The following is a 22,780-nucleotide window of genomic DNA, read 5'->3' on the forward strand; positions in this document are numbered from 1 at the left end:
AAGCGGGCGAATCCGTTAACCAAGAAATTAAGATGGTGTGGCCTTACATGACCAAAGATATGTTTGACAAGACTTGTCACAGAACAAGCTAAAAACCAAGATATCCTCTTGTACATCATAAACCCAATGAATTAATTTAGCTCAATTGCTACTATCTCTTTCCAATCAGTTTTGCAAGACTAACAAAAAACTTAGTAAATTCCGAGTGACCATGTACTACATGTAGTGCCCCCAGCATTTCCAAGAAATCATCCGACAGGTCAAGACACTCAGACAGTCCTGGATGTCCTCCATCGAATATTCATAGCATCAATCATGAATGTGATTTGGACACAAAGGGGGAAGGCGGGGCAATAAGAAGTTATACATAAGTCCTTCCTGTATTGTCTGTAATTAGCATTTATTCATGAACAGGGGCATTTTTACTAAGAGGTGTCTCCCAATTCTTTGTCTTCGTTTCTTAAGTCTTCCAGAAAATCCTGACAGAAGTATTCGTATTGTTTACAAAATATCTTTAGTTAGGCAGTTTCTTTCATTGCTTTTCTTCATTCTTTCTTTGAGAGCGGAAAGTAGACAATATTTTTCCAATTGTGCCACCCCTATTGTATTGGACTGTTCCACTCATTGTGCTTGAGTGCCCAGTGTGTATTGGGTGATCAGGAGACCATCAGGATTGATGTGTGTTGCTATGGTTTCACTGTCCCTACACCGTCCACTCCTACAGCAGCGCATGTTTGTGTGCTGTCATCGTGATCAGACACAGCCGTGTTTCTGCTGAAGTGGAGTTTGAAGACTGTTCCAGTTAGTTCTATATACGTCTGGATAATTATCAAGCTTGTTTTGCTGCTTTGAGTTGTCTTAGAACTTGAGCAGTTATGAAAGGGGAGCTGCCAGCTGTAGGCAAAGTAAGTAATCATCTGTTCTAGTTCTACTCAGACCAAGTAAACATGATCGGGACAGAGAGATGTCATAGTTAGCCATTGAGTTTTTAGCTGATGTGTTTAGTGTGGATGCTTTCAGGTTAGAAAACTTCAATTTGTTTTTTTAGTGTCTGGAGAGTTGGCTTGGTTAAGCAATGATTACATTTGTCTTATCATTTTGAGAATCATAAAAGAGGGCCATGCTGTGGTATCTACTGTACTTTGTACGGACCCTTACTAGCAAATTGAGTCTGCTTTTTTATTAGAATACTGTACATTGTCATTGAGAGAAATTAATAATTCAGTCATTTTGATCATGATGGTATGATACAGAAACCCAGGGCTATGACAATCTTACTTTCCAAAAACTCAATGAATTTGTGGGTAAGAATATAACTCCTCAAATGTACATGCAGTATAATAAAATGGGAATCTTTTAGTGTTATAGAGAACTTTATTGACACAAGAAAAGTACAGCAACTTTTGTAAGGTTTAAAACTACAAATAGATGTATACAGACAAATATATTGGGTACAACGAAATTAACCTATGTACAAGACAATAGATGAGTGAACTTATACTACTTGTTCTAAGGGCTGAACATTCTTTGATATATTTACCTATTTGTACACAGTAAGGGTTAGTATCTTCTAGGATGAAATTAAATTTATCTATAGCAAGAAATGTAAAACTTCTATGCGTTGCCTTTTGCGGTTATCGTTATATAGTGGACAATCCTAAATAAAATGATATTTGTCTTCAATATCATAGGGACAGAATGAACAAAACCTCTGGTCGTGGGGAATTTTTTAATTAAGTTAAATTATGTACCGGGCAAATCCCTATGTCAGGGTATCCCACATTTTGTACTGGCTTTGATGTACATAACAGCGGCCACCATACTTCATTATCTGTTGTCAGAGATAGGGGAAATGTGTTACTCTCTTGACAATTTTGTTCTATCCTAAGCTAAGATAATTTAGAATAGCTTGAATATGCATGGAATCTTTTAATAGTTTTCAGCGTACTGAATATATTTGAAAGAAAAACTCACATGGTATACAAATTTTACAGCTTCAGCTCAGCCGCTACAGGGTTTTAATTCTTAAAAATCTTTTTCAGAAAATGAAGAGTCAGCCTAATTACTAAAAGCTGTGTTAAGTACGGCACCACAAGTGTGTTGATATGAAGTTAATTCTTACTGACTGTTATCTTGTGTTTTTCTCAGGGCTCACACCACCCAACCCACAGGCTTCATGGCAATTCTCAACACAGTGCCAAGAACTCCTTCCACAACGTAAGTGTCTCCATTGTCAAGTGTTGCAACTTTTTAAATGTGTCAAACTTCCAATAATTATATTTGACGGACATGAAACATATTTTATTGAGTACTACATAGTAGTACTGAAAGTTTCAGATATTGGATGCAATTATGTGTTTACCTGGGGGACTAATGTATAACTATAAGAGCATTATATTGGAGTCTATGATAATCACACCCACCACTTTCTTTCTTTCTTTCTTTCTTTCTTTTCTTTCTTTCTTTCTTTCTTTCTTTCTTTCTTTCTTTCTTTCTTTCTTTCTTTCTTTCTTTCTTTCCTTCTTTCCTTCTTATCTTCTTATCTTCTTCCCTTCCTTCCTTCCTTCCTTCCTTCTTTCTTCCTTTTTCTCTCTCTTTTCCTCTCTGTCTCTCACTCTCTGTCTCTCACTCTCTCTCTCTCACCCCCCCCTCTCTCTCTTTAACCAGATATTGGAATATAACATTGTGTGTACATGTAGAATGGTCAATTATCAAAATGCAAAATCGGATGTAGCTTGTGTGACACAAACCAAAAAAGACTTCTGTGACACAAAGAGATTTTGTCTCCTTACAGAAGTTTGTGTCAGGAGTGACCCACCTGCCTCAGATCCACCTGGACCACCAGAACACAGCGGGCTCCAAACACGGGACCGGCGCCACCGCAGACAACATCCTGCCTCAGCTGGGCAAGACTGGCTTCCAGAATGGAGAGATCCCCAGAATATCCCGGCAGGCCACCATGGTGTCCAAGGACGCCGACAGAAGGCGGATCCTCAGCTCACAGAGAAGTAAATCACCCTTAACACCAGGAGGTATGAGTCAGCTTTTTCCTACTGTACCAGTAGAAGGAATAGGAACTTCCAATACATGGACTTACAAAATTTGAGACAGATCCAGGAATACTAACTACAGTCAAAGCTGCCCAAGAAAACTAGCCTCTACCAGGCTTCAAAAGCAACTGGAAAGAGTAGAGATTGGCCAGAGGAGTTGGTCTGCTACGGGGTACATTTACTGCCATTTACTGATTGATGTAACAACAAGCTTCAGGAGTGGACAAATGTGCTCCTTTAGCAGACCAACTACTCTGGCGTTTTATCTGCCTATTTGGCCAATTTCTACTCTTTCCAGCTGCTCCTGAAGCCTGGTAGAGGCTACAGGAATGCTAGGCTGGGAACCAAGGTGGTCTTCTTGGATAGGTGACCCTTTTGGGCAGCTCACCTAAATTGCACCAGTGGATAAGTCATAGTTATGGCAGGTAGATGTTGGCTTGAAGAGGTGGCCACTTAGGCAGCAATAGAAAGCTAGCCTCTTCAAACTTAGGCAGGTTTGACTGTAGAACCTAAAATTTAAATGCCATGAAACATGTGAGCATGTAGCATTCACTACTTTTCCTGACAAGTCACTGAAGGAAGGTAGTGGATGCTAACTGGAAACATTGGTCAGTTTCCAAATTCTATCCAGTTGCTTGAGCAGCGTTCCAGCCATTTGCCCGTTTTCCCATCATTTGACGGAATTTTGCCGCTGATGACGGCCAAAAATTTTGCCGTCAATGCCAGACGCCAATTGCCTTCGGCGCTCAATATTTGACATGACGGGGAAAAAATTGGGGCTGACGAGAGGCCTGTGCTTGAGTAATTATTTCCTCGTGTACCTAATAACCTGGATGTCTAATCTTCATCAATCAGCTTCTGAATCAAATTTACATTACGTTTATGGGAAATACCTTGAATTTCAGACTCTGATATTCTTAAAAATGAAAACTGTGTTTGAGGATTATGTTTATTATTCTGTAATTGTGTCTGAATACTTGGTTGTCAAGTGAAGGATAACCTGGCATGTATGAAAACACGGTGTCATAATTTTACCTTGAGAATGTTTTAATTCTAATTGAGTGTGAGACATTTTGTGATGGTTGTACACTCAGCCATACAGGGTTATGTTCCTAACAAAAGAAGATAATCACACACTGCAATAACCCAGTTATCTATAAATTTGATTGACGCTTCTTCAAAAGGTGCTTTGTGGAAGATTAGTTCCCAGGCAACTGACGTCACCACCTGTCAAAACCTGAATGACAGAGCAATGGTGATTGTGCTTTCTCACGTAGAATAAAATGTAGCTAGTGAAATGAAATAAAGGGCTTAACCAAGGCAGCTGTCTTTTCGATTCTTCAATGTCAGTCACGAATACATGGTCATAATATCTAAAGGAAAAAAGATGTGTTCTGAATTCGTCAATGGCTAACTATAGTGTTGCAGCAAATGTATTTCTAAATAGTACACAACTACCTCAGAATCTTTTGGATCAAGTTTGTAACATTGAAACACTAACCCTAAGTACATCATATGTCTTTTGTAACAATAACAGTGTCATGATTGTAATGATTGCTACAATCACAAAGAATCATCTTGTAAAAATAAGAGAGAAGAATGCTTTAACTGACTCAACCGATGCCCAATACACACTAACACAGCTCTTAGTTGAAGTCCAAGACTTAATTGTAAATGTAAATTTTCAAATGCAAGTTGTTAATCTGTTCAACTTGATTAAAATAAGACTTTTCCACTTTTTTTATCTACATGTAACTCCCTTTCTTTTTCTCATTAACTCCTCCAGAGGCCCTGAAATTCTACAAGGGGAAACTGACAGGATTTGAACAGTCAGAAATCCTGGACTACAGCGAGGTGTGGTTTGTCGGAGCGGAGGCTCGGAAAATAGAAGGCGTCCAGGGCTCTCCTCAAAACAACGGCTACGATGACGAAAATGGATCCTACCTCAAAGTGAGACCAACTTCCTCTGTTTTCTTTCAAGGATTTCATGAGTTACAATTGCAACTCGAGTTACAACTTGCCTCTTTTGTTTTTCTTATGAAGACTTTAGATGTTACTGCAGGGCTTGAAATTCATTTTTGACAATAGGTGCACTGGTGCACCCAACCTAAAAAATTAGGTGCACAAAATTATTTTTGGGTGCACCATATAAAACAAAATTCTAATTACAGATCTTACTGATCCTCTTCTGAGCTTGACTTAATCTTAAACAAGTACTTCAACAAAATTAATCAAATTATTTTCTGACACTTAGATGCCAACAATATCCTGCATACTATTATATGTAGTTGATATGTACAAATTAAAATACCTACAAAAATATTTGGGTGCACCAGTGCACCCACAGAAAAAAATTAGGTGCACAGCTCCAATTTTGGGTGCACTAAGGTGCACATGCACCCAGTATTTCCAGCCCTGTACTGTGTTACTGTTTGATGGGAACATAGTAGACAAAACAAGAGTTAGCTTGCAAATCCACGTGTTGATTACCAGGTGTTCAAACAGTCAAGTCTACCTGCTAGCGAAATACGAAAAATTTTGGTAAGGCTGCATTACGATTTTTTCACCAAAATCTTTATGTGATTCACTTCCACTTTTCAACATATCTGGCTGTGCAATTCTCTCTTTCCTGGCATTTGAATCATGTGACTGAATGGTTGGGTGCTAAAACAGCCCACACAAGGCACACTCAGTTTGTGGTACCACCACAAAACACCAGAGAATGTAAACAAACAGAGCTTTTAAACAGACTCGTCATATATATATATCTCAGTCTATATAATTATATAATTATCATATAAACTAAAGGCATCATATTTTGGCACCCCTCTTCTTGAATGGCATTTATTTGGAGCCAGTTTGATTCAACTTAGTATAATACTTTAAATCCTTTTTCTATCGTCCTAATGTTACATATTAATTAATGTAGCTTTCAGATATGGCAGTTTGGCAAGAACAGTAAAAGCTACTGAATATACCGTAGCATGGTTGGAGACAAGGCATACTAATAGTATGAAAAGATTTTGTTGGTCATTTTGTTTCTCAACATGATAATGAGATATTATACCTTCATTGTGGTGACCTGTTAAGTGTCCTTCATAGCCATTATAACAACTGACAGAGATAACTGTTGTAGGTAGAAAATCTGCTCCAAAAGTAAGTTATTATCTGATCCAGCTTTTGGTAATAGAGGCTATATTGGAAACTACATGTAACTCTAACTGTTACTATATATTATTTGAAATCTACTGAGGAAATTTGTTCCAAGTGATGACCTTGATTGTACATAATTCTCAAGTCAGACTGGTCTCAACCGCACAACCTTTTCTTTCATATTCAAATTGAATCATTCTCTCAAGCTGCCCTGGAACTGAGGTTTGTCTGAAATTTGATACCAAGTCATGTGTGACCAGCTTTGAACAGTTACCAACTTGTAATCCAAACTAACTCCAGCAGAAAATGAGCATCCTGACTTCAAAATTCCTTTCTTTCTGCCATGGTGTACCCATGTGGTGTGTGTTGCCATTACTTTGTTGCTAGCATACTTACCATTCAGGTCCAGATTGTATCATACAAACATACATGGAAGGTATGAAGTTCCTTGCAGTTTAAACCTTCCATCAGTAGGTTGCCCCTGGTTTTCTATTTCATGCACAACTGATGTTGCCTAGGCAAGATTATCCTAATGTTGAAGAGAATTAGTTCGGCAAACTTTACCGGAAACCCTTTGAAGCTGCAATGAATGGAACAATATCACAGATAGGCGATCTCAAATGATGCATACTGATAACAGTAAACTCCAGATGTTGCTACAGGTTTTTTTAAAAGAACAATGTTGATAACAATCAGCAAATGAATTAACATCAATGTCCATAATATCACCAGGGTCCATAATATCGAAAAAGTGTGCTTAAAGATATTTTTACTGCAAAATACGTTTGATATGCACTCCTGCACACCTCAAATGTACATACCTAGGGTATGTTGCAGTAAAAATATCTTTAAGCACACTTTTTCTCAAGGTGGCGATATTATGGACCCTGGTAATATTATGGACATGGAAGTTAAGTTTTCCTTTTAACATTGATAAGTTTTCCCTAATCTTTTAGAAAATAATTTCATACTTAGTCTATTAGTTTCTAATGGTAATATTTGCATTGGTTTGTTGAATCATGGAGGTAGTGTAGATTTTCTTCCTCCATGGTTGAATAAATTATTATATTTTACATTGTATTAATTTGTAAAGACTGAATCATTGATGTAAACTGTTGACCTTGTAATGTGTTGTTTATTTCCAGGTTATACATGACCATCTGGCGTATAGGTACGAGGTACTGGAGGTTATTGGGAAGGGGTCATTTGGGCAGGTGGTAAAGGCTATAGACCACAAGACAGGGGAACACATCGCAGTCAAGATCATCAGGAACAAAAAAAGGTGAGAACAACTTCTTAAAGGCATCCAGTGCAATTGCAGGGCGGGAAAACAAAAATATACTTTGAATTAGGAAATCTGACACTCACAATTAGTGCCATTTCTTACCACATTTTTGTCACCATTAATTATACATGTAATACCATGTGAATGTTTGAAATAGCCCCAAAACAAGCTTTATATACATAATTAATTAGTAGTCCCTTTATTTTGTGGTACCACCAATAAATACGGTAGCTAGAATTACTGCAAGTCCCATATATTGTGAAAAAAATAAATGCTCCAGCAAAAGTCTTTATTTTGTGGTACCACCAATAAATACAGTACCCAGAAGCAGCCTACAGTACAAAACAAGCAACCATTTTCTGTCAGCAACATCACATGTTTGCCTCATAGATACATGTGTTAGCCTGGTGTCCAGCCTTGTTAGCTTTGGTTGGACATCGGACTATAGATGTGTATCCTTCCACAAATATATATATAATAATAACCTTTATTGTACATTCATGCCCTATCGGGCTAAGTACAGGTGAACAGATGAAAAAGTAAATATACATGTTTGTAGTACAAACAGCTCTAAATCTACTCTAATACAGAAGTTCCGCTTCTTCTCGTTTCTTTGTGATGTTAAAAATATAATCTGAAATGGGTTTGTATAATACAGGATGATCAAAGCACATAAGAAAGATAAATTTTTCAATATTAGGCAAGTATTGGAAGTATGGAAACGTACTTGTAATATATCTAAAAAGATCATTTCTTTCATTACTATATACTATCAATCAATAACAAAGTGGACTTCATTTTCTACTTTGTTTGAGCTACAAAATTGGCAAATCCTTTGCTCCAGAGGTGTGCGGTTGTGCCTTTCTGTTTTGTTATATCATCATTATAGCAACTAATGAAATGTTTCAGATTTCACCACCAGGCCTTGGTGGAGGTGAAGATTTTGGATGCTCTGCGGAGAAAGGACAGAGACGGGACCATGAACGTCATCCACATGGTGGAGTACTTCTACTTCAGGAACCATTTGTGCATCACTTTTGAGTTGTTAGGGTGAGTTTTCTTTGTATACACCCATTCATTATTCCATCATTCCATACATTCATCCATCCACTCATCCATCCTTCCATCACTTCACCCATCAATTCACCCAATCATCTGTCTATCCACCCATTCATTCATTTATTCATTCATTCTCTTGCCCATCACCAAAAGTCTCATGCATTACCCACTGATGATGATGATGGATCATTAGCGCCACCTGTCTTACTCTAGAATTACTGCAAGTCCCATATATTGTGAAAAAATAAATGCTCCAGCAAAATTCTTCAGGTTGCAACGTTGTCACTACAATACTGTTACCGGTAACCCAAAAAGTTCAAATCCGGAGTCTAGCTTGCGGAATCCATAACCAGTGGCTTTGCTATGTCAGTGTTTTGGTTGTGAATTAGACCATGTTGATTTGACTAATGGATGACATCCTCTGGGAACCCCAAAACTGATGCAAGTGTGCAAATAAAAAAAGTTTGACAAAAAAAAGTTTCCTTCAAATGACTGAACACTCGGAGTATGGTAGAGCAAATACAGTTAATAGACTCTTCATTGATTTTCATTTCTTCACATTTTCTTCTTTTTCTTTGGAATTAATTTTGGCATTCTAGTAACATTTTTCAATATTTCTTTGCAATTAACTGCATATAACTGTTCATTTTGCAGTATGTTTAAAACTTTTTTTTGAAAACAGATGAAAATTCATCAATCAAATCAACCTTGCCTAACGTTGACACCTAACTGTTTTAATTTTATATTTTATTATTTATCTTATTCTATTTATTTATTTATGAAATGCATGCTGCTACTGTAGGTTGTAAGATAAGTGTCTAGAGCTGTGTACCAGTACGCAGTACCGATACTGTACCGGAAAAATTGATTAGGTACAGGTCCAAAATACCTAATCCCTCAGTACCGGTACTGTACCTAAACAATTTCACACTAATTTTATGCCTATTTGTGACCTCAAATGTTTAAATAGCTGGTTAACAATGGGTGCCTGTGTAAGGACAGTGTGTTCATGAAAACAAAAACATCTTAGTTTTGCCTATATTTTATCTGAGCATTCGCCATAAACAAAGAATAAACCTTAACTATCAAGTTTATTTATGTTTTTTTTGTTATTGAAGGAGTTCAGAAGAGCATATAAATTGGTCGAATTGTTCAGGTACAGGTTCAGGTCCGGACCTGTACCTAAACCTGTGTACCTGTACCTGTACCTGTACCTAAAATTTGTTTAGGTACACAGCTCTATAAGTGTCTGATGTTGCTTGACTTGTTTTCCCTCAGAATGAACCTGTATGAGCTGATAAAGAAGAATAACTTCCAGGGCTTCAGTCTGGCACTGATCCGGCGCTTTGCTCATGCCCTGCTGCAGTGTATGAAGGTTCTGTACAAGGAGAGGATCATTCACTGTGACTTAAAACCTGTAAGGAACACATGTTGTTGCTTTGTTTAGGCCACACCGACTTATTTTTATGGATGACATCCTCTAAAGACCCCCAAACTAGTGCGCACGGGCAAATAAAAAAATCCGGCCAAAAATAAAAATGCTACTAAACCACAGGAATACAAAGCTGGTATTGTGAATTTCCAGCAGTACATAGCGACGTATACGACAAGCCGGCATATGGTGGCTTTTTGTGGAATCGGCACTGTACATACTGAGTTCTTGAGTTGTGGAGCTTTGGTGCCATCCTCCAGGGTTACCACCTGCTCCGTATTGTCACTAACTACAATGGACTACCCAGGCGAGAGCCTCAGAGGCCTTTTTTTTTTGAGAACAGACGAAAATCAATGTGCGCGTGAATGTCATTCATAGAATTAAGTCGGTGTGGCCTTACTTGTGGATAGATACTAGTGGGTGTTGGAATATTGTCTGGTAAAGATTAACTTTTTTAAGAAATGTAATCATCACTATCTATTTTGCTCTTAGTTTCACTCAATTGTATTTTTCTTAAATTTTGCTCTTGACTCAATTTGTTCTTTCTTTTTTTTGCAGGAAAATATCCTGTTAAGATCAAAGGGTCAAAGTGCAATCAAGGTTATAGACTTTGGATCAAGCTGTTATGAATTTCAAAGAGGTAGGTGAACGGATTTCATAATGTATCATTGTTAACTTTTTTCTATTATTAAAAGTATTTTCCTTTATGAGCAATTTGACGTTGATTACAACTTACTCAGACTGTCGCTTTTTTAAATAAGTCAGTGATTAATACAGTCGTATTATCAGGCTTCTAATACACATTTTGCCTAACAATTGTGAAGTACATGTATAGTTTATCAGTATCTCAGACAGTTATTTTGTTTACCGAAGGAAAACATATAGTTTTAAAATTTGCTCAGTTTCTTCCTCTTCTTCTTCTCCAAACAGTAACCTCTGACCTGACCAATGACATGATTTGTTGACGTCTGTCACCATGGTGACTGGTGTTGGGTTACATAATGTTGCAATTTCATGGTCTGCTCTGCTCCTATCACCATATACTACGTAGTACATATATGTGAATGTGTTTGAGTAAGAATTAACAGAGCAGACCATGTCTGAAGGTAAACATGATTATACATTTGCTTTGCAAATGTTAAGTTTTTCTCTAAGTTTTAATGATTCCATGTCTAACTGACTTGTATTTGCTGTTGTTACCCTCCAGTTTACACCTACATCCAGAGCAGATTTTACCGCTCCCCTGAGGTCATCCTGGGAATCCCCTACAGCATGGCCATCGACATGTGGAGCTTCGGCTGTATCCTGGCAGAACTGTACACAGGTAACACTTCTCCTGCTCTTCTTCTTCTCTGTTCTCTTCTTCATCTCTTCTTTTCATCTGCATCCTGGCAGAACTCTACACAGGTAACTCTTCTCCTTCTCTTCTTCTTCTCTGTTCTCTTCTTCATCTCTTCTTTTCATCTGCATCCTGGCAGAACTCTACACAGGTAACTCTTCTCCTTCTCTTCTTCTTCTCTGTTCTCTTCTTCATCTCTTCTTTTCATCTGCATCCTGGCAGAACTGTACACAGGTAACTCTTCTCCTGCTCTTCTTCTCTTTTCTCTCCTTCATCTCTTTTTTTCATCTGCATCCTGGCAGAACTGTACACAGGTAACTCTTCTCCTGCTCTTCTTCTTCTCTTTTCTCTTCTTCATCTCTTCTCTCATCTGCACCTCTCTTCTCTTTTTCATCTCTTCTCTTTTCTCTTCTTCATCTCTTCTTTTCATCTGCACCTCTCCTCTTTTTCATCTCTTCTCTTCTCTTCATCTCTTCCTTTCATCTGCACCTCTCTTATCTTTTTCATCTCTTCTCTTTTCTCTTCTTCATCTCTTCTTTTCTTCATGTCTTCTTCATCTCTTCAAAATAAAACATAACTATTGGACAGACATGCATCTACCTTCTTATTGGTTCAACCACTAATTACCATACTCTCATTGGTTGAATTGCTAATTGTGATGGACAGTTAGGATCAGTCAATCTCCCAACAGATGAAGGTACATTTTGTACTAACTTGAAGGTGATGTTAACCCTCTCCCTGCTACCTAACCCCATAACCAGTAGTCAATAGAATATCAAGTGGCTACTTCAGTGTGCTGAAGGTTTAAGTTTACAGGTGTGCTAGTGGAAAGGAGAATGACCCGTGTTGTTTATTTGTTTGTTTGTTGCTAGGATACCCGCTGTTCCCAGGAGAAAATGAAGTAGAACAGCTGGCCTGTATCATGGAGGTTCTGGGCCTGCCTCCCATGAGACTCATCGATGACGCTCAGAGGAGAAGACTTTTCTTTGGTTTGTTTTTTTCTGTGTGTATTCAGTTTGTAGATGAAAATGGCAATAATATCAAAATATTGACAACAGTTAGAGACTACTTGCATCTAACAGTATTAAACCTTTATAATGATAGTAACACAGGAAGCCAAAGCAGTCGAATGAAGTGCACTATTTGTAGTTTAGAATTCAAAGTTATCCTTTTGTTCCAACACAATTAGCACACTCTAGACTGTACTTCTGATGCATGATTCCAGTTACAGGCAAAATTTAAACATTGTTGGAATATGAATGATATAATTTACGTAACCCAAACTCAATGGAATGGACTTGGTAACACTTTAGTATGTGTAAAGGCGTATAAATCCACAGGAGTGTGGGTGATGAGAACTTGTGTTCAGGGATTGTCTGTTAATTACCTGATTTCATCTAGACTTTCTATAGAACATGTTGTTTGTTTGTCAGACTCGCGAGGCCAGCCCCGGTGTGTGACCAACAGTAAAGGGAAGAAGAGAAGACCCAACAGTAAGGACCTGTCTCAGGCCATCCGGACCAGTGATCCCCTCTTTGTGGACTTCATCAGGAGATGCCTGGAGTGAGTTGTTCTTCGGGCTTATTGAAATAAGATACATCAATATAATAGTGTCACTATTTTTTTTCAGTGGTTGTAATACAAAAGACATTTTGGCCCACAATTTATTGCCTTCGTTAGAAGGGTATTTTTTGGTTTGGGCTTGCAGCTGTGTCTGTATGCCAACATCATAAATCAAAAGGTTTAAAATTGTCCACCTGGCTTTTTGCAATAGTACTGCAGCAGACTTTTTATGCATTTGTTGATGATAAGCATAACTGGAGAAGCTGTGTTGGCTCAGAAGGATGAGCTAGGCATGATTTTGCCTTGGATGTTCCTTAGGTGGGATCCAAACCTTAGATGGACCCCGGAGGAAGCCATGAAGCACGAGTGGATCACCGACGGCAAACTGCACAAGACCCGCGGCCAGGTCCAGACTCGCAAGGTCGTCCACTCTAAAGGTCACCCCAGCCACGGTCTCAGCAGCAAGAGAAGCACCGCAGAGTCCAGCGACCATCCACCCAAACATGGTCAGTTGGCAGGCAGTTTGTAAACTGTAGATTCCTTTTCTTTCGAGGTGGTTTTAGGAAAAAAAGGAGATTCTCACAGAATTGTTTCACTGTTGAAACACATCACATGTGTATAGATGTATATTTAATTTACTAAATATTTAGCATTTGGGAACACATCTAAAGCAGCAACACCTGTGCTCACAATATTAATGTGAACCAGTCAGATTTGCCCTGAGGAAGGTGACAGACAGTCCGAAACATCAGCTGAATATAAAATCTGGTCTTGGTTGTGTAAAAAGAGTTTCTTAAGTCAATTTTGTAGTATAATCACAGGTACTGTTACAAAAAACAGTAGTAATACATTAAAAAAGCATATTTGCTGTGTCATAAATTTAGAGTGTCAAGGTCAGTGACTGTGTACAGTAAAAATGGAGAAATAAAACCGCCTGAAAAGTTTCAGTAACCAACATACATGTACAATTATACAATACATCAACTTTGGATTTCGGTTTCTTAATACAAAAATGGCTCTGGTGACACCACAGCAATAACTCACTAAAATATGTGAGTCAGTCTTGGTGAACTTTACTGATTTTAGCACATATTTATTTATCACATATTTAGTAATTTGAAATTAGAGTTAGCGCCCATCCTCTGGAAATAGAGAGAGGCCGGTATAGAAGGCTACCTGTATGTGAAAGAAAATAATGTAAATATTGTAGTGCAAAGGCTGTGGAAGATGAAATACATTTTATTTCAAACTGTTCATTCCATAACAACACTCGAAATGAATTGACTATTCAAACTTCTACAATTTATCCCAATTTCTATAAACTTACAGACCAAGAAATATAATTCTTCTTTTAACTTCCCAAAACCCACAAATTTTGGAAAAGGTGGGACATTACGTCTTCCATGGTTTACAGAAGAGAAGTCAAACCCTTCAGACATAGTTTTAGACATAGTTATAGTTCTAGAGAGCTACCTTTATCATGTAGACTTTAGTTATTTTATACTCTATTTCATTGTTCTTTTATGTTTTGTAATTTGCAATTCGCCTCCAGGCACGAATTTGCAATAAACTTTTCTACGTTATCCTCGTAAATAATCAGTTAGCAGCACTACTATAGAGAAATGTTTGCTTATGTTGTGCCACAACTAGTAGTCATTACTTATATGTTGAGGCAGTCAACTATAGATCCAAGATCCTTGAAAATTTTAAATTTAGTTTGTTTATTTTTTTCCACCAGACAAACTAAAGAGAGAAAAGACAGAAGTGTCCAAGCTCAAGGAGAAAGAAGGGCTGCCATTGGCTACAGAGGAAAGACTGCAACCAATAGGAGCTGTTGATCCAGCACCACCAGAAGTAGCAGTAGAAGAGAAAGGTTAATTGCAATGTATACATATATTTTTTATTTATAAGTGACAATAGCATTCCCATAGACCAGATGTTCATTTTCAAGTAAAAATACATACAATGTATCAGTATACTGAAAACCTTATCTTTCTCTCTGTTATGTATATTTTGAATGGCATAGCCACTTTATTTGTGCATTGTAGCAACAACATAGATGTAATGCATTGAGTTAGACAGGGCATTGCAATACCATGCAAATTGTACAAATATAAGTATCCTGACAAAGTTTTATCAGGCTCGTCAATTTAATCAGTTGATTCTTGAATTCACCTCCTTCATTTTTTTTTTTTTTTGGTTGATTTGCAAAAAAAAAAATTCTTTATTTTTTTTTTATCTTTTGGCTCCAACAGTTGAAGCAAGTCCTTGTCTTTTAAGTTCTTACAGTTTATCCATCTGTCAATGCAGTGTGTTAACTTCATGGCTCTATAGGATGCCTGTCGCTTCATATTTTTCTAAAAATCTGAAAACCAACAAATCAAATTGGTGTTGCCTGGGACAAACTTCAATAAAATGTACTAGATGTTTGCTTCCATAATCTACCTCTCTAAAACATGCAGAAAAAATGGTGACAAATAAATAAAAATAAATAAATGCAGTTGTTACAAATTTTCTGCTTTTCTTTACAGAAAAGAAACAAGCCCCAATCACAGTGGACAATTTCCCGGCAAAGACGGGGAACAAAGCGGTGAGCAATTCCAAGACAAACGAAGGTCCGTCCAAGGAGAACACGTTCTCCGAATCTGAGGTGACCAATACGGTGACATCATCTGAGACAATAGGGACAGAGGAGAGCACCAGTGCAGAACAGACAACGGAGAAATTCCTGCCTCCTCTTGTCTAACACCTTCTCTTATAAGTTGTAAATACAAACATGTTTTAAAGGATGTAAAAAGTTCTGAGCAGTTTCAGGGTTCCCTTAAAGATTGCATTCAAGCCAAATTGAATATTCAAATTGTAAACAAAAAGTACTTAAATGCACATTTCAATTATTAATAAGGAAAATTTGGTCTTGGACTAACTTAAACTCGTCCTTTGATTTTTAGTGCTCACAGGTCTTAGGTCACAGGTCTGCTTTCTATATTTCTATTTATTCTTTTTAGTTGGTTGCAAAGAAAACCTCGAAGGTTTTTATCAAAAACTGAATTACATCTTTAAGGGAATGTTTGTTGTTTACTTGACCGTGACAACCATTTTAAGATGCAATTTTGAAGAGAAAAAGTTGAGTTTTGTTGTTCTCACGTGCACAACTGCTGCTACATGTAAATGTATGTCCCACCGGTCTATGCAACAATCCTTCACATGTAGGACTCAAATTTTATCATTCAGTATTTTTGTGCTTATTTATAATCAGAAATGTTTGTGGCTGTACATATAAGAACAACACTGTACATCCAACACTGTTTTTCTTTGAAATTCTTTCTATTTTCAAGCATTTTCTTGCCAAACAAACTTGATCCATCCAAACCGTATATATCCGTCCTATGAAATGTTTTGTCATACTCAGATATGATTTTGTTCTGTCCTAAAACAATATAATAACAAGTTCAGTGTATCATGTCTACTAATAGTATATAATTCTTAATATCGTTGTATTTTGATGATTGTTTTGTCAGTCAGTGATAACATGTTGTCCAGTAACTGTTAAAAAATCTGTCAAATGCTGCTAAACGCAAATGCACAATGAATGACAAAAATCTTATAATGATGATTTTAAATATCCCAACTGTCCAAAGTAGGTCTTGCAATATACATATAATATTAGATATTCTACATTTTTCATGCAGTGGGTAAATTTAGATATTGTATTAAACAATATCTTTGTAAAGTTACCATATTAACTATAGTTTTCACATGCAAGGGGGGATGCTATGTAGTAGCAATATGTAATTGCAGACAGTTTTATGACCCTTTGTACTTATTATAATAATTGTATGTTTAATGCTTGTGTGTTTTGACTTTTACGATGTATATAATTGTATTACTGTTATATATAGAGAGTTAACAATTTGCACTATCATTTTCTTACTTGAATAGTGCACAAGTTTTTGCACAACTTGTTCTGTATTTGTGCAATAGGAGCAGAGTGACTGTTTTTTCCAGTTTTCATTCATTTTAAACGTACTAAAAATCTAGACTTAATGCTGAGAAATTGTTTTGAGCTTTGTAGTCAAGAGCAGACAAAAATACCAGGTATTGAAGAACTAGGCAATAACACGACACAATCTATATTATAGGTTATCCAATATATGTTAGTAATTGTTACATGATAAAGGCTAAATGCACAAAATTTTGTGACCAAACTTCAAAGATCATCTGTTCAATCTTGATGCCAAAGGACTATCTTTATTTATGACTCATTGCAAAGGCTTTTTTTCTCAAAAACACACTACCCTTATGATTTTTTGGTACGTATGGTAAAAGAGTTTGGTAAAAGTTTTATAACATTCTGTACCAAAAATTTCTCTATTGTATGAAGTTTGCAAATTGGCAAGATTCTGTCTTTAAGAGTTTTTATAATGCGCCATCCCAAAAATTGCTCTATTGTATGCATTTTTTTACTTTGCAAGAACTGGCAAGATTCCGTCCTATAAAGTTTCTATAACATTTGGTACCTAAAATGTTCTATTGCGTGCATTTAATGAATTGGCAAGATTCCGTCCTTGAATATTTTTATGATATTCTATACCTAAACTTGCTCTATTCTATATAATGCATTTTGTGAATTGGCAAGATTCCGTCCTTTGAAGTTTCTATAACATTCCATACCTAAAATGCTCCATTGTGACATGTGCATTTTATGAATTGGCAAGATTCCGTCCTTAAATGCTTTTATAATACTCCGTACCTAAAATTGCTGACTATTGTATGAATGTTGTGAATTGACAAGATTCCGTCCTTAAGAGTTTTTTGTAACAATCCATCCAATAGTTTATAATGTTTATGAACTCTGCTATGCCAACTCTAACCTTCCATTGAAAGAAAACTGAGAATAAAGGATCCTCCAAGTAACCATACCATTTTGCTGTCTTGCCAACTCAGCATACTCCTAACTACAAAATAATAGGTGGAGATTTGAAAATATGATTCTGTTTGTCAAATGATCCAACCATCAATTTACTGATTTATGTTAATATATATATTATTTTGGTTTTAAATTCCTAACAAGTATTGTAGAAAAACACTGGTTTTGAACAAATTGTTGTATCTGAAAGCTAGCAGAAAGACATTCTGTCATTGTCCATGACAAAATATTTGTGAATTTTTGCCTGATAAAGGTTGCCAGTATTTGTACCCAGGGTTGAAATGTTCATAATGTATAATTTTAGTTGAAAACGTGTTTTGATGGCAGTATTATGGGTTTTGCTGTTGACATAATAATTGAATGCTTTGGTATATGGCAAATGTATTTTAAAATGAGGGATTTTATACACCTTTCTGTATTTCAACAGTCCACCCTGTCTTTTTCAGAAGGAAAATAGCATGTAATCTGGAGTGTTTATAGAATCTGATATTTTCCATTCTAACTGCACAGATCAAGTTGTACATGTAACATGTACATTGTATGTACTGACTCGTGACTTAGCCTTACATTGCAGACACCCTCTTATGGTAAAATGCAATAAAATTTAGGTTTATTTGACATGTCAAATCTGAATTCGTGTGTTTTTTTTTCTCTTATTTCAATCATTTTTGAACTACCAGTGTTCAGAGATCTTCTGAGGCTCGTCAAGCCGTTTAGTGAATGTTTCAGAATAAAGAGATGCTTGTAACTAAAGACTAAAACGGTTCTTTCCTGATAAATTCGTGAGTAGTAGGGTGAGCCTCAATGTCAAGAACAAGAGCAACAAGAATTAGAAGACCTCATACCTACATGTAAATATTTAGAGCTGTTTTATTTTTCTTTGTTTTGGGATTTTTCTTGTTGATCATAAAAATGTGATCATGATTACATGTGGCTATTCTATATGTTTTTTTAACAAATTACATATATTTCATATGTCAAAGCCCTATCCATTGGCGTCCATGATCCGGATGAAGCCACACTGCGTTCAGACTGAAGTAGGATACTTTATGCTGAGGTCACATTTCCAAACCGGGGCCCAGGCGGGCAGTCTTATGGAACGAAAAGTATGATATAATACCCAACAAAGCACAGAAAATTTGAAAAATTTAATAACGGGAACTATTTGCGCATGTTAATGGAATAAATAGTTGATTTTTCGTTAATAGAAACAGCCAGGCCGGGCCCTGGTTTGGAAATGTGACCTCAGCATTAAAGACGGTTGGAAACAACCTCCGGAGCTGATTTGGGATCAAACCGGTTTCAATGTGCCTTGGAGCGGTCAGACGGAGCCACACGAATCCTTCAACTGATTCGGCTTCAATTCGCTTTCGCGAGCTGAACGTGAAAGAGTAACTTTTAATTTGTGACTTGATGACAAAGTAAAGAGCCAGAAAAGATCGTTTGATGCGATTAAATACAGCCTCATTGTCGTCGTTTTTAACGTTTTTAAAATGACGTTTAGAAAGTCATGATAAGAAAATTTCCCTCCAATTTTCCAAGAACCCTCCAATCGGAGTACATGTACTAGTAGATGCAAAATGGCACTGGCACATAAGTTTGAAAAATGCAACAAAACATTAAACTTTAGTGAAAACTTTATTATATCTGTATTGTGAATTCACTACAAATTTTGCTTTGGTAAAAATTTGTTGCGTTTGCAAATCAAACTGCACACAAACATTACGAGAAATCAAGCTAACTGCATCTCTACACAGGCATAAAGCGTATATTGTCATTGCTGTATGGCATATTTAGGACATGTTCTATTCCATGACCAAAGACACGTGGCAATATGATACCAAAAGTCCTACAGCCCAATTAACCTGTTTTAGCAAATTAACAACTTAACATATTTTTGCAATGTATTAAGTCAAACAGAATTGAAGATAGAACCTATGGATTTCTGATGTGTGTACGAGAAATTTCTTTTGTTCGAAGCAGTTCCCGCAGGCTATAAGATACCAGCTATGCCGTATTCATTCGACGGCTTCTGTCGCATCTTGGCCCGTAGTAATGTCTGTTTCTTCTGTCTGGTGTTCTGGTTCGTATATAACGTTAGTTGTGACGACATGGTGCGACTCTCCTTGTACGTAAATGTCAGTATCTGCGCGGTGAGGAGACGCGTCTGCACCACGGCAGGCCAGCGTTGTCTCATAGATGGTCTCGTCTTGGTCAACGGACCTGGTGGTGTTACATGTATGTAGTCTCTCCATTGCAGGGTACACGGAGACCGTCTCTAGATCTGTACAAGCGTTATAATCCGCACTATTAACAGTATTCGCCCTAACTGTTTCAGCTCTTGACAATTCAATGTTCGCTGATGTGGCAGCGTAGAAAGTTGTAGAGTCCTCGTTTTCACAATTTTCGTACCGTGGCGTCTGTTCAGAATTATCATGAATGTCGTCGTCGTTAATTTGAGAATAGTCGTGCCCTGTTGGAACGTACACGTCATCTTCGTCTATCTGGTTGTAGGTGTTGTCGTCTGTTGGACGTAGGTCGGACGTACCCCGTGTCTGTGGCGCTTGTTGTGTGTTACCAACTGTACATTGGGTTACTTTGTAGGCAACCTTGGATATTCCTAGCATTACCGCGGAAACGATCCAGGTTATTTTTTCTTCTCTTTTGATAGTAACTCAAGGCAATGAAACATGCTGCAATGAAAATACTCACAACTACAGAACCTACTATCGCTGGAAGTATTACATTTGCACCGCCATTTTGTATCATGTTCCTTTGTGTAAGAGAAAATGACGGTACCCCGAATGTTACCCAAACTCTGTCACTCAGTGATTCTGGTGTCAGGGTTACGTTGGGAGGATAGAGTGATGATGTATTTTCTGGTCTTTCCATTTTGTTCCTGGTGCGAGATGTGATTTTGTTTCTCTCATCCGTTGATATAGTGGAAACCGCTTGAAAACATTGCGATTCTTTTACTTCGGATGCGTTATAGAGAATGGACATCCGTTTTTGTTCGTGCCTGACGATAGGATAACATGCTGCTATGGGTATAGAAGTAGCTTTTCTCATACTATTTCCCACCACGCTAAAGTTTGCTTTGCTGGTGGTCGGTCCGGTTGTTTCGTCACTTGTTTCAACACCAGAGAGTCGCAATCTCGATCCGTTTATCAAACCCAGGTTTAAACCACCAGACTCTTTCCATGCCTGCCAACATTGGGTTAAAAACGACTCCTGCTTTTCTGTCTCCTCGTTCTGAACAATGATGACGAAGGAATGTGCAGTCGTTAAATGGCCCGACCGCATTTCTTCTGATAATGGATCACAATAATGCGCCCACTTGTTCATGTTTCTCATGACTCCCGACATGTTATACCAGTCAATGTCGAACCTGTCTGTAGTACTGTCATAGGTCACGTGTATAACCGTATCAAACACCCGAAACCGTATCCACTGCTTTGATTTTTCTTCAGCACAGTTTCTGAACAGAACGTCCCAGGCCGAATCATACTCAATATCTGAGCCGTCAGCGTGTTTTACGTTGGTCCCACTGAGCTCGACTTCTAAGTTTTCTGTGATCAGAAAAGCATTTTTGTGCAGACATACCACATTGTTGTCCCTTAGATCTAGGATTTCCAAATCTTTTAGATATTGAAACGCGTCAGATGGAATTGTTCTGATGTTGTTTCTACTGAGGAACAGATCTCGCAATCTTACAAGTCCAATAAACCATTCACTACGGACGTCTTGCAACATGTTACCCTGTAAGTAAAGTGTATCAAGATTGTCTAGATTTTCGAAACACCCGGGGTCTAAGCTGGCGATTCTATTGTAAGATATTGAAAGTCTCATGAGGCCGTATTTGTCGCGTGGTTTTGAACCGATGTACCAGTGTTTGGGAATGTGTCTTAACATGTTATAATCTATCTGTAACACCTGTAACTCAGAGAAGTCTTTAAATGTTGCATGGTCTAGTTCGGTTATGCCGGCATGTATAAGGGAAAGAGTTGTAAGTGAAGAGTTGTCGATCATTTCTAATTTTTGCGATGATAGTATTCCGTATTGTAGCCCTCTCAGCACAAGCGTCGCCATACCCGAAAAACATTTGCCTTCGTGGCTACCTGCCGTTTCTGTAGAGTAGTTGCGACCATTGTGACATTGTACACACACATGTAGCCCCCAGTCTGAGCCGCGGCTAGTGTGAAAAACACCAGCCCTTTCCATACCAGTGTCAGGCAAGCACGATTTCCACTCAGCTTTCCTTTCACATGTAGAAAAACAGTTCTGATCTGCTGAGACCAAAGCTACAATCACCAAAGCTACAATAATCAAAACCATACAGGTAAACTGAAATCTCGACTTCATTTTGGGAGCTATATTTTTCTTTAAATAATTTTGCAGGTTCTCTTCAACATTTAAAGTGTCTTAAAGTTTGTCATTGTTATTTTGAACCAGTTACTTCAATTTTTCAAAGCGTCTTGATACTTTTGTGCCCTTGTAAGCAGGTACAAGTACTGAGTGGTTTTGTACTCGTATTATGGTTCAAGTTCTCATTGGCTTCGGCAACACTATAACCTAAACGTCTTCAGAGAGCCACCAAACCCTGTGTCTCTGTTTAGTGAAACAGAACGATAACAGTTGACACCATGAAGGATGTTGTTTTGAGTGTCTGTCGCTGAGAGAATTACCTTCTGAAGCTGCGTTCTCCAGACCGGGAGCTGGATGTTTGGGCGGCGGGCCTCCCTGCCGAGTCGCCCGAGGGATCAGAGAGGAGGTTCCGGTGGCTGGAATGGTACGGTTCAGTCTGCAAAGTGAACAAAAGCGAACAGAAAAGTATCTTTCCAGATATCTTCTACGACCAAACTGTTTGATCTGCAAGTTCGAATTCTTCTTTTCTATATAACGGGAGTAGAACCTCTAACGGGGTATCTTACCTGCGAACAGCAGTGTGGACGGCGAAACTAATGAAGCCAGG

At 37.7% G+C, this 22,780-nt stretch overlaps 1 protein-coding gene across 5 annotated transcripts in view; it reads left to right on the forward strand.

The window, feature by feature from the left end:
* LOC109465139 (dual specificity tyrosine-phosphorylation-regulated kinase 4-like) overlaps nt 1–18,431 on the forward strand; it is a 66,375-nt gene extending 47,944 nt beyond the window's left edge. For 3 of the 5 annotated variants that reach the window (XM_019762282.1, XM_019762283.1, XM_019762284.1), the window contains 13 exons: nt 2,149–2,217; nt 2,795–3,032; nt 4,837–5,000; nt 7,349–7,485; nt 8,398–8,538; nt 9,826–9,964; nt 10,538–10,619; nt 11,187–11,303; nt 12,191–12,307; nt 12,752–12,881; nt 13,200–13,387; nt 14,620–14,754; nt 15,413–18,431. In XM_019762282.1, coding sequence (XP_019617841.1) covers nt 2,149–2,217; nt 2,795–3,032; nt 4,837–5,000; nt 7,349–7,485; nt 8,398–8,538; nt 9,826–9,964; nt 10,538–10,619; nt 11,187–11,303; nt 12,191–12,307; nt 12,752–12,881; nt 13,200–13,387; nt 14,620–14,754; nt 15,413–15,627 — 1,872 coding nt within the window. In that variant the 3' untranslated portion in view covers nt 15,628–18,431. Of the gene's footprint in view, nt 1–642; nt 906–2,148; nt 2,218–2,794; nt 3,033–4,836; nt 5,001–7,348; nt 7,486–8,397; nt 8,539–9,825; nt 9,965–10,537; nt 10,620–11,186; nt 11,304–12,190; nt 12,308–12,751; nt 12,882–13,199; nt 13,388–14,619; nt 14,767–15,412 lie in introns of those variants that run through there. The other 2 variants (XM_019762285.1, XM_019762286.1) reach the window with 2 other exon arrangements.
* The last annotated feature ends 4,349 nt before the right edge of the window (nt 18,432–22,780 follow it).

The sequence above is a fragment of the Branchiostoma belcheri genome, unplaced genomic scaffold (assembly GCF_001625305.1).
Source record: "Branchiostoma belcheri isolate BF01 breed outbred unplaced genomic scaffold, Haploidv18h27 scaffold149, whole genome shotgun sequence".
NCBI classification, from domain to species: Eukaryota; Metazoa; Chordata; class Leptocardii; order Amphioxiformes; family Branchiostomatidae; genus Branchiostoma; species Branchiostoma belcheri.